The following is a 13,028-nucleotide window of genomic DNA, read 5'->3' as shown; positions in this document are numbered from 1 at the left end:
ACTGTAAGTTTGCTGCCGCGAGACGAAAAGTTGCTTTTGTTGTTGACAACTGCCCAGCCCATGCCGACATCCAGAACTTGACAGCAGTTAGGCTTGTCTTCCTGCCGCGGAATGTTACAGCTGTATCGCAGCCTATGGACTAAGGCGTTATTCTGCAGGCGAGGAAGATTTATCGCTGCCATTTGCTTAAAAGGATCTTGTTGTGCTATGATAATGCTAAACAATATTCCGTGGACCTACTGGGTGCCATTTGCCTAATCGTGTACGCCTGGAAGCAGGTGGAGGGAGATATGATCAGGCGAACAAGATGACAGTTCCGAGGATGCATCTGATGCCAACTGCACCCTGGATGATGGAGAGTCATTGTGTGCGCGCATGACCGACTTCAACGAAGAAAATGGCGACAAGAGCAACAGATTGACCTTTGCGGAATATTTGAGCGTGGAACTTGATGTCCAAACGTCTTATGCCGACTTGGAAGGAGAAATATATGACAACGGGCCTTCCAACGAAGGTGAAGGCGATGTTGAGCCCACCCGAGCACCAGCTTTAGCTGCAGTCGTTGAGTCGCTGAAAGTTGTGCGCAGTGCGCAGTTTTGGGGAGTGTAGCGGCGGTAACAGTGAATTGCTGCGCACTGTTAGCAGACTGAAGGACACAGCCTACGATGCAGCTAACTACCGCGCCAAGCAGTCGCGCATCGATGACTACTTCAAGTGATCGTTTTTCAGGTGAAATAAAGGTGCAGTGTTGATACAGCCACGTTTCGTATGTTGATTTCTCGTTTTATTGTCCATTTTTGATCATTTGAAAACCCAGTTGATTCGATGATTTTCGTGGTCCAACGGACTTCGAATTAACAAGGTTCCACTGTATTTACTTACGACAGAAGACACACCAACATGCGAGAAATACCAAGAACCACTAACAGTTATGCATATATTACTGACATGTACACACATTGAAATGCACAGATGAAAGCTTTTGCACAGGTTATATCAACTACAGATACCTTTACACCCTGCTTTAATTTTAGGTGATGGTCTGCTAGTCCCACTATCTGATGTGCGTAAATTTCTAGATGACACTGGATTTTTACATAAAATATAGATTATTAACACAGCCTTTTCCTTCCTAAACTGGATTATAAAACACCTCATGTTTGCTGCAGCATAGCCTTAGCTGCTTTTGCGCCATTAAACTACATTCAACTAACAGTTTCTTTTTTCATAAAGTGCGCTGTTGAGAGAGCAAGAATAGCATGTAGTGTGTGCTTACTACAGTTCTATACAGTGCAGAATGTGTGGTGGAATATTTGCTGTGTAGTTATGAAACATGGTTAAAAGGCATCTCACTTCAAAGTGTGAAAAACTAATTTGTCTGCTTCAGATGCTCTTGCAGTGGCAGTTTACAGCAGTGCAATATCTTTCTTTGGTGCAGAGTTATACATTTATAAATTTTGTGCTTTAATTTTATTGGAGCCTAATATTTTTTTTGGTAAATTTTTGTAAAAAGAAAGTTTGCCCTAAATCAAAAATGTGCTGTTTGCGGTTGGAAGAATGCAGCGTTATCTCTTAAATGTTGCAGGTTTCTTTTAGATTGTCCCAGTTGTTGTCTGACGAGAACAGTTTTGTATTTTACATGAATATGAAGATTAGAGTTGGCCCTAAGGTGAAGTCTCATGCTTTTGTGCCAGTTAAGTTTTTTTCCTGAGCTGCGCCAGCTACCTGTGGTTGGCATCTGTGGTGGGCTTTTTCACCCTGCCTGTGTTCTGTCGGCTGCGACCCAAGCCATCATCAGCCACGCTGACCCAGATCATCGGCAACTGTGCAGTCCTACTAGTGCTCAGCTCTGCACTGCCCGTCCTGGCAAGAACTCTGGGTGAGCCTTCCCTAGTGGCCCACACTTTGTTGTCTGCTTGCCAGAAATGAAGGGGGAGTCGAAATTACTTTATCTCCGTTGCTTCGTTGTACTATGAATTATTGCTATATACTGCAGTATATGCCCAGTGGGGTGCACAACTGTAAACATAGAAATAAGAAGCCGGCTTTGCAGCCCGCAGAACCGCTACATGGCCACGCATGCAATAAAATTTGAATGAAGCAACAAAAGAATGTTCGGCATGTGCAACACACGACTTAGCACCTGGTACAACAGCCTTTAGATAGCTGCCTTCTGTTCCATTGTGATGGTCTTTCGCACCTGCTTCCCACTTGGTTCGTGCGGTCGAGCAACATGTGGCGCACAACACATGACTGCGCTGTGTGGTCGAGGAGGCAACCGAACTTCGCCGTGGCTGCTTGACTCTGCTGGCTCGTGGTCTCAGTGATTGCACCGATGCCAATGCGATCTCAAAGGCCATGCAGCTGCCAGCCCTCACAGCGCCCGGCAGAAAGCAGAAGTGAATGACCCCCTGATATTGTGCCGGGAAGATCCCTGAGGCTAGGCCCAGCTACGGCTGCCTGTGCGGCGCGCTGTAGAGAGAGAGTGAGTAAAGTGAATGCACTAACCATTTTCACCACCACGCATAGCCGCACATGCTTGTGCTTGACCCCCGAGATTTTACCAGGGAGGTCTTGGAGGTCGCATGAAGCGGCGCCTGCCTGCACGTCATGCCGCTCAGTAGAAGTGAATGCACTAATCTTTCACACCACTGCGCGTTTCGCTCAGCCAGGCACGCGCCAGATAGAAAGGTCATTGGAGAAGTGTGATGGTGAGTTGCTGTTTGTGCGCAAGTAAACTGCTATGCGTGGCTGTGAGAAAGACCAGTGTTACTTGACAATGTATTTGATGCGGGGATGCAGGAGTTTTAGGGCCGGATTCTGAAATGCTCCTAACCTTAGACCGTTTCCTTACCTTCCGCAAGGAGCACAACCATGCTACCTAAACGTTAGGCGCCGGGATAGCAGAACCCCTCACTCGTTTAAGGGGTGACGTGACTTTGAAAATCAACTTCCTTATCTCTTCATGGATTTTGATGAAAGCTGGCACAAATGTTTAGAATGTCTCTGTGATGCTTCCATAAAAGTTTCAGAGCAATATCTTGAGAACATTTTATTTAATTTTATTGAGCAGAATTTTTCCCCCTCTTACTTTCTGGAGAGCCTGGGGAACTTAAAAAACGTGATGGAAGGCTTGTTAAGTATTGACTGCATAGCTAAATGCGTGCTAAAGGTCGTGACATTCTTGCATTTTTTTTTTTCACAACACACATTTTTGGAGTGCCATATTTTATGTTACCTTCACATCAAGCACACTTTCAGCGTAGATGAATAGCCATATCGTAAACTTACGAAGGGTCGAGATAAGAAAGCGAGAATGTCACGACCTGCACTGCAGCCCAAGGAACGTGACAAAAAAAAAAAGAGTCAAAATATGTTAAACAGTAACAAAGAAATCAGCTCCAGAAACTGAGCAGAAAGGCGGAAAAAGTTTTTAGAAAACGGCTCTCAAAGTTTCACCTTCGCATCAGTTCTATAAAAGGCACCAGATTTGTAGTCTTTGGGGTGTTTTGTGATGTGGAGGGGGGGGGAGGGGGCTTCTTGTACATGTGGCCTCTGGTCTGGTGTACTTTCCCCCACCCCTCTTTCTTTTTATAGGGCATTCCATGCTGCTGCTGCTCTACAAAGAGCATGGTGCCTAGGTTTCAAACCAATTGGCTTGCAGAACCCTGTGTGGGCGTGGATATTGCCGCGACAACTTGGTCACATTCAAGTTGCGCGCACTTCTATTGGACCCTGTGCACACCGTACCATGTTGTTGTTCAGCAACAGGCGGCGATCTTTGTGGCATGGGCAGCCGGTTGGACCCGGCTCGCATGTGCCACGCGCACGAAGTGTCACGCGAGAAGGAAGAGGAAGATGGTTCGAGCCCAGTTGGAGAACGCGACTGCCGCGGATTTCTTCACGACCGCAGTGACTTTTACTTGTGGGCACAAGTTCACCTTTAATAAATATTGTTGCTTTATTAACATCGTTACAATATAGCTCCAGTGTACATTCAGGCAGCCTCTACCCGCAGGCTGCCCGATTGACAGCAATCTCCAGTACAATCAGTGAGGCCTTTTTTTTTTCTTTGGTAGAATTGACCATGTTAATTACTGAATGAAGGCTCAGAGTGTCAGCAGCCTCCCAAGTCATCTTTACTTGAGATGATGGCTGCAGAACTTAGGATCAGACAGCCAGTGATAGATATGGAGCTGCTAGGTGCTTTCCAGAATTTTACTTTTGTATGATGCCTCGATTACTTCTGCAGCCAGGTGTCTGTGCCAGACCAAGGGGCCTAGTGAACAGAGCTCATGATGAGGTTCTCTTTATGAAGGGGTGGTATGATAGATATTGTTAGGAACTATGGTGACAATATGGTAACAAAGTGAACGCGCAATATGCTTGGTTGCAGGCCCGAAGTGCCGATATGTGAAATGCCTAGCCGCAGATACTAGGCAACGACTCGCGATGTGCTTACGTCGCGCAGTCCGAGGTGCCGACGCGCGAAATGCCTAGTCGCGGGCTTGAGGAGTCGGCACTCGACGAGCTTATTCGCGCAGTCGGAGGCACCGATGCACTAAATGCATCGGTGACGGTCCGAGAAGTCCGCGCGCTATGTGCAGGATTGCCGAGTCAAAGGCATGCATGAAATGTTTAGCCGTGTGTCCGAGGATTGCGTGTGTGATTTGCTTCGTCACTGATTCTGAAACACCGACTGCTGAAAGGCTTAGCCGCATGTCTGAGGATTCTGCACGTGACTTAACGGTGGCTTGACTACCAATGGAGCTAGTCAAGCCACCGGAGCTTCTGCAACTTTCCACCTCATCCAGCAACATCGCGAAGAATTGGAACCTGTTATCCAGAAGTTCGAACTCTTCCTATAAGCGACGGCATCTATGAAAGAAACAAGGTCAGAAGCTGTCAAGGCTGCGCTGCTGCCGAGTGTTACTGGCGATGATGCACTTGAGGCATTTAACAACTTCCCCTTTCTCGATGCAGAACACAAAGATGATTACATGACGGTCGTGCGCAAGTTTAAAGAGTACTGTCAAGAACAGCAAAACGAAGTCTATGAGAGATACATTTTCCGGTCAAGAACCCAGGACGAAGCTGAGCCCTTTGAGCATTTCCTGCACAACCTACGAAGGCTGTCTCGAAGCTGCAACTTCGCTGCATTAACTGAGTCAATGATCCACGACCAGGTTGTGTTCGGTGTACATAACCCCACGTGTCGGTAAAGAAGCGTCCGTTTAAGTGCATGAAATGCAACCGGTTGTACGAACGTTAGGTGTCCGGCGTTCAGGAAGACGCGTTTTGTATGTGGTGGTGCCAATCATTTTGCAGCATGTTGCAAGAAAGGGTTTACAGTAGGCGAAGTCGTCACTATGCAGGACACCTTCGTCATCCTTGATGTAAAAGCTTGCAGTGTGAGAAGCTCGACGGTCTGGATCCTAAATGCTGAAGTGGCCAGCCAGGATGCCTTCATGAAAGTGGACACAGACTCTTAAGCTAACTTGCTGCCTTACTCGATCTATAGGAAGAGCAAGGGGATGCAAAGTTTGAAGCCAAGCAGTTCCATTCTTCGGTCATATAGCGGTGACGCCATCAAACACTTTGGCGTTGCAACGTTACCTGTGACCATAAAAGATCAGGCTGGGAGTTTCAACTTCTTCATAGTCAAAAAAGGCAACCAGGCAATACTCGGACTATGTGCAAGTGAGGTGCTCGGACTGGTCGCGAGGTGAGTGGATGCAGTCAACGCTAGCACTGCCGATGAAATACTGCAGGAATTTCCTCAACTCTTCCAAGGAACAGGCTGTGTTGCCTGTCAGTATCGGATGATATTACACACTGGTTTGATACCTCTAGTCCAGCCAGTGCGGCGCATACCCTTGACACTACAAGAACCACTGCGGGAGGAGCTGGACCCCATGGAACGGGGTGCCATTATCACAAAAGTGACCGAACCAATGGACTGGGTGAGCCCACTTGTTATTGAACGTAAAGAGGAAGGCACACTACGTGTATGCATAGATCCTAGGCATATCAATGAATGCCTGAAATGTGAGCACTATCAGATGCCTAAGCTGAAGGCAGGGAAGCTGAGCTCGCTGGCGCTAAATATTTTTCCCACCTCGATGCAAATTCAGGTTTCCATCAAATTCCTTTGGATGACGCTGCATCAAAAATCCGCACATTTGGCACGCCCTTTGGTCGCTACTGCTTTCTGAGGCTGCCCTTCGGTATTGCCTCGGCTATTGAAGTCTTTCAAAAAACATTGAGCGAAATTTTTGACAGGGCTCCGGGGGTGCGTGTATATGTAGATGATGTCCTTGTCTGGGGCGTTACTAAGAAGAAGCGTCTTATGGTAGAGGCATGGCATATCTATAATGGTGGAAGTGCGTGCGTGAGTCAGCCTTCGATTACTTTTCATAAGGAAGAGATTAAGTGCCTTAACAGTTATCTCTCACGTAGACCGGCACGTGTACCCGATTGACACGTGGTGTTACCATTCCTGAGCTTGCGCAGATTAGTTTTGTGTCTTCTTTCTTTTTTTCGCCTCAGTGCTCCCTTCAGTTGATAGTCGGCGTTCGTGTTGTCCACTTCTCTACTCTTGTGTCCTGTCTGCATGCCTCACTTTTATTTGCATAATGAATCCTTACCAACTAGCTCAGCTTTCTGTCATTCTAAACATGACACACGCCTCCAAAATGTATTGCAACTGGCAAAAAACGCTGGCTTAACTTTTAACACAAGCAAGTGCAAGTTCGGGCTTACTGAAGTTGACTTTTTGGGTGATGTCATCAGCTCAGACGGAATAAGGCCAGATGCCACACTGAGCATGTCCTTTGAAGAAATCTTGCAGCCAACGGACAAAGCTGCAGTGCACAGAATGTTAGTGTTGCCAATTACTTTGGGAAATACATTCTGAATCTGGCAGAAAAGACCAAACTTTTGCGCAGCATCATCAAAAAGGACACCAAATTTGAATGGTCGGCCAACCACGCAAATGAATAGACAGCCATCTGCACATGGCTAAACAGCGCACCTGTGTTGGCTGTTTTCGATGCTGCCAGGGAAACTAAAATTTCTTCTGACGCTTCTAAAAGTGGACTCGACGCTTCACTTCTGCAGCTTCACGGTGACAGCTGGCGGCCTGTTGCGTATGCATCGCACGTGATGAATGAGACTGAGCAATGATATTCGCAAATAGAAAAAGATGCAATGGCCATAACGTTCAGGTGTGAAAAATTTCACCACTTCGCATATGGGTGTAAGATAATCATAGAGACCGACCACTGACCACTGCTAGCCATTGCATCCAAAGGAATCAGTGACATGCCGCTGTGTCTTCAGCGTTTCTTCATGCGCTTACTGAACTACGACTTGTTACGATTGACGTGTAACTCTCCGGGCAAAAAGGATGCTCAACCACCATGCATCATCGAAATGGAGGGTGAATTCCTAATTTGCTATGGTTGTCTCAAGTGGTTGCTGCTGTTACGGTTGGCGTGTAACACCCCAAGCAAAAAGGATGCTCAATCAACATGCCTCATAGAAACAGAGGATGGATTCCTAATTTGTTATGGTTGTCTCGAGTGCTCGCCGGTCTGGCGGATGCCCCGCAGTGTTTACAGGCCCCTTTGTATGTGTGCGTGAAAACCCTTTCCACGAACTGTCCGACTCTAGGGGAGACCCTTTTCTGTGAACCAACGTCGCCTAGGAAAGTGGGAGCAGCCACAAAGCAACAATGGGGACATGCAACCTCGCCCAGGAGAGAAGGAGCGGCCGCAAAGCACCAACAGGAACCTGCAACATCGCCAAGGAAAGTGGGAGCAGCCAAAAAGCACTGAGGGGGACTCACTGCATGTCACATGACGTGGACGTGAGCAAGATCCCACCTATGATTTTAGTGGGCCTATTTAAGGGGCCCCGCAATGTATCTTTCATTCATTTTCATCTTCTTATCCTTCACCAACCATTGAATAAACAGTGCAAGTTTCTCAATGGAAATCGCCTCATCCCTGCCTGGTCACCGTGGTCTACCGGATGCCTGCAGCCTGCTGACAACGCCACGCCACCCAATAGTAACGACGGTTGAGGTTTAGGAAACAGGCGTCGCAGCACCATGTGCTCGAATTTGTACCAGGGAAGCAACTGCTGCTGGCCAACATGCTCTCAGGGTCAACGCCCATCAACCACCCAGGAGACACGAGTGACTCGACCAAAGAAATAGAGGTTCACTCAATTGGTGCAGTCTAAGACCTGGTAAGCCGAAAAAACTCTTGACTGCTTAATTGCCGCAACTGCGAGTGACCCAAAGTTACAAAAAGTTACGCGCTACATCAGCGGCAGCGGCAATCTTGATGGCTGCATGAAACCTTTTGCTACTGAGCTGTCACGAATAGAGGGAATAGTGCTAAAAGGAACCAAAGTAGTTGTTCCAAAGTCTATGAGGGACGAAATGCTTCAACGTATACACGAAGGGCACTTGGGTGTAAACAAATGCAAAGCAAGAGCCTGATGATTGGTGTTTTGGCCCATACTTAATGCAGATATTTAAACTATGTCAAAAAGTTGCGCCGTCTGCCGAAAGTACGCATACAAACAACCAAGCGAGCCTTTTATGCTCAGACCAACGCCGGATCACACTTGGTACAGAGTCGGCGTTGATATCTTTCAGCGTGGGGGAAGCTCGTACTTGTGCATGTTCGATGCGCAGTCAAACTTCCCGGAATTGGAAAAACTGGGCGATACCACGTCGAGCATGATCATTGCCAAATTGAGCTGCATTTTTGCGCGGTATGGAATCCTATTCGAGGTATGTACTGACAATGGCCCCCAGTTCATGTCTCACGAGTTTGCCACCTTTGTGTCCAGGTACGACTTCAACCACGTGTCATCTAGTCCTGGCTTTCCATAATCCAATGGACTAGCGAAGAAAGGCGTCCAAATAGTAAAACGGATCATGAAAAAAAAACACAAGAAAATCACGACTACTTCTGGCTGGGCCTGCTCAGCTACCGATATACACCACTGGAGGACGGTCATTCCCCAGGTGAGCTGTTGCAAGGCAGGAGACTACGAACCAGGCTTCGAGACTTCAGCTCGCAACCTAAAAATTTTGTGTTTAAGCATAGACAACACGGCGCCCACAATAGGACTAACCAGTACTCCGAAAAGGAGAAGTGGTGAGGATCCGAGATAAAGTATGGACACGCAAAGTGCAGGTCGTGGGACCGGCAGCGCCTAGGTCCTATCGCATTGTTACTGAAGATGACCAAGTACTTCGTCGGAATCGGAGACACCTGATTCCAATGTGTGAGCCATTTCGACACAATGACCTAAACAGCGATGAGCCGGATAGCGAGGACGACCAGCCGGTAACATTTCCAACTGAAGTGCATGCAAACCTGACTCAACTTACAACACCGCTCCCAAGACGGTCTAAGCGGATAACTAGTCAGCCAAGACGGCTGCAGTATGACCACAATTTAAATCAAATGCATCGTGTATCTCAGCTTTAACAAAATATTAAACTGAGGAAGATGTATTGTGCAGCCATTGCAGCCACTACGCATGCGTCACATGTATCAGCTTGAACTGATTGACAGCACGAAGATTACGGCAACACGTGCCTGTGAATGAATGCTGACTATTATATATATACTGGGTGTTTCCTGAATAAGCATCCTTTTCATTCTTGGATTCTGTCCAAACGACACAATATAAAACATCATCATGACCAAGATATTGGTCCAAGATGCGTGAAAATTTCTGAGATAATGCATCAGACACTGTATAATCCAAAAAATATTTTCAAGAAAGTGACTTTCCCGCGATTTTTCTGTCTCTAAGACCTGTGTCCCCCCTTTGACTTAACCCATCCTGGCATCCATGCCACTCAGCGTCTCATTACCTCTCGTATGGCCCGGCATCAACACCGACATCCGTAGATGGGCTTGTTAGTGTATGCTATGAAGCGAGCAAAAACAACCCACCAGACAGAGTTGCTGCTTCCACAATTATGCTTTCCCCACTATCGCTTTGGCCATGTTCACATTAACATTGAAGGTCCGCTGCCTCCATCACGTGGTAAACGCTACACCCTGAACCTGTGTGAACCTGTGTGTAGCACTGACCTAAGGCGTTTCCAGTATGCAATATCACAGCATCAACCATGGCATCAGTTTTTGTTTTCGGTTGCATCTCCCACTTCAACTGCCCCACTGTAGTCACTATGACCCACGGCTGTCAGTTTGAATTGGAGCTGTTCGCGGCATTAACAATGATCCTTGGAGCACACCACATTCACACGACTGCATACCACCCATCTGCAAATAGAATCGTCAAGGGACTGCACTGACAGCTAGCGGCAGCACTCCTTCTCCCTTGACACCTGAACTTTGTGAATTCAAGACCTTGCCATCGTACTGCTTGGCATTTGCTCGGTGATCAAAGAGGACCTCGAGTGCATTGCAGCAGAAATGGTCAATGGGACTCCTCTTCGCCTTTCGGGTGAATTTTTCACCCCACCTGTTGCACCTGACCTCTAACTGCCTGACTACGTCTAGCAGCTACAATTGTTATTTTAACACTTGCGGCCTGCCAACCTTACTCTTATGACGCCTTTAAGCAAAGACCTCGCTTTGTTGTGCTACGTTTTTGTGCACCATGAAGGCAGATGGCCATCACTTATGGCATCGTATGAAGGCCCGTTTGTAGTGTTAAGCTGCAATGACAAGACGTTTACTTTATTTGTGAATGGCTGTGAGGATGTTGTGGCGATGACCATGTTAAGCCAATGTACATGGGGAATGCATGTGCTCTGTTTTCTCCTCCTGCAAGATTCAGTCATCTGTGCGTCATTTCCAGCATGTAAACGTGCCATGGAGACCAGCTCAGGCACACTGGCCTTTTGTGTCTACAGCCCTCTAGTCCCAAAAGGACTTCTTCTTGGGCAAGTTGGTGCTTAGATTTCCTAGGTATACTTTGTGGCGCAAAATACATTTCTTGAAAAGGGACAGAAGAAAGGATCCCTTTCTTCTGTCCCTTTTCAAGAAACGTATTTTGCGCCACAAAGTATACCTAGCCCTCTAGTCACATAACGCATCAGACTGCTGCTCTCATCTGTAGGCTTCCGCTTTCAGCAACCCCACTGGAGCTTGCTGTCGCCCCCAGCGCCGGGCCTCCCCGGTAGCAATGTAAACATGTAAATACACTGCTGGTGCCGCTTCCCAGTGTGGAAGGCACACTAAATACAAGATCAGATGTAGCTCAGCTCTCGTGTGGGTCTCACATTCACTCCATCGCTCGACTGTGCATGTCCGTCTAAGAGCATGAATTCCTTGTCCCTGTATGGATATAACAAAGTAATTTTGACTTCTAACTTCGTTATAGCGAGGTTTTATTGTATATGTCGTCTTTGAAAGGACATTTATTATGCAGAGTGTAATATCAGTTTTGACCACAACATGGATGGTGAAACAGTCGCAACAAAGAAGACTTCTTGGAATACAGCGGCCCAACTGCGGCCACTTTTACCTCACTGAAACTAGAATTGGGGTTCAGCAGATATGGTTGTATCAAAAAGCAAATACATCCTTCTCATTAATATACATTAATAAATGGTTAAATCAAACGTTGTTAATAAAAACATTATTTGGTAGCTCTCTCTGCTTTGGGTAATGCCTTTTTAAGTAAATTAAAATGTAAATGTATTTTGTCATTGAAAGAACTAAATTTTTGGTAGGCTTGTAAAAGTGGGGGGCTCATGATAGGTTTGGTAGTACTAAAAAAAAATCATGAGCCATTCCACTCTCCGACTGTGGACCTGCAAAGCTGTTTAGCACATGACACAGAGATGACATAAAATTTTGAACAAAGGTACGAACATATTTATTGTCCTCATTGGTGGTCATTGTGACGATAGGTACTCATACTCATTCTCCTATCTCCTCTGTTTATTAAATGTTTCCAGTCACGTAAGGCAATGAATGGCTCATACCCCTTTCAAGGGCCCTTAAGCCACCTCCTACAGTGAAACCTCACTAAACCATAGTTGGACGGAGCTTGGAAAAAGTATGTAGGTACTAAACGGTAGTACTGCTTAACCGAAATAGCATGAGATTGCCCACTTACCTGTCAAAAACAGAACTCAGAGCTAGTGCGATGAAAGGGGAAAAAAAGCATGTAGTATTTATATACTTTGCGTGGTAAAAGTGTTATTTTCGTTTGATGCCGCAGCGGCCTAGCAATGACAGCAGCGGCCTCAAACTTACCAAAGCTGCGACCCAGCTTTTCAACCAGCCCCTCTTCTCGGCAAACACTTGCATAGCAGATTCCTTGTTGGCATTGCGTATTCTCTGTGCATGGGCGCGGTAGCATTGCAAAAGTCGCGGGACACCTTTTCATTGCTGGGTGCTGTTCTCGTTGCGATGATTGCATTTTTGAGGCCGACGTAACGCGCAGCTTCTGCCACTGTCGGGCCTGAATCGCCCGTGCTGTTGCTTTCCACGTCATCCTTATCACTGTCGCTAGGCGACACTTCGGCAAAACAAAGGCAACAATGGCGAAAAGTCAAACCTCGCAGCTGACATCTCTTCGCAGTCACAGCAGCACTGCCGAGCAATTTCTTCACATTCCAAATGCCACACACCGTAGTCCACAGTAGACCGTGTCGCGTGCTAGCGTCGACTCCTTCGTGTCACGTTTAGCAGCACGAACAATGTCTAATTTTTCTTCTATGCTGAGCACTCGGCATCTTTTTTATCCGAGCTTCAGCATGATGCGAGTCCTTGCTTGCACGATGCCACAACAGTCTCTGGGACGGTGCTGAAATGATGTTAATGGTGATGTGACTTCATGCACAAACATTCAGATCTCTGAGGCTTGTGTTTCTGCCAGGCCACCCAATGGAGACTAAGCACCGGCGTGTTTGCACGACGAAAAGGGGTGTACTGCGTATTGTAGGAGTTGAGGATGGACTTCGGGTTGAAAAAAACTTGGGAGGGTGAATGAAAACAGTGAATGAAAACAGCAGA

General features: G+C 46.9%; 1 protein-coding gene across 8 annotated transcripts in view; it reads left to right on the top strand.

The window, feature by feature from the left end:
- The window catches only part of lili (LMBR1-like protein lilipod), a 306,045-nt gene that overhangs the window by 276,722 nt on the left and 16,295 nt on the right, over positions 1–13,028 (top strand). For 7 of the 8 annotated variants that reach the window (XM_075693928.1, XM_075693931.1, XM_075693930.1 and 4 more), the window contains one exon: positions 1,722–1,879. In XM_075693928.1, coding sequence (XP_075550043.1) covers positions 1,722–1,879 — 158 coding nt within the window. Of the gene's footprint in view, positions 1–1,694; positions 1,880–13,028 lie in introns of all 8 variants that reach the window. The other variant, XM_075693933.1, reaches the window with a different exon arrangement.

This window comes from Dermacentor variabilis, chromosome 5 (genome assembly GCF_050947875.1).
Source record: "Dermacentor variabilis isolate Ectoservices chromosome 5, ASM5094787v1, whole genome shotgun sequence".
In the NCBI taxonomy this organism is placed as follows: domain Eukaryota; kingdom Metazoa; phylum Arthropoda; class Arachnida; order Ixodida; family Ixodidae; genus Dermacentor; species Dermacentor variabilis.
The sequence above is the reverse complement of the archived record's forward strand: the minus strand, read 5'-3'. Positions and strand labels throughout refer to the sequence as shown.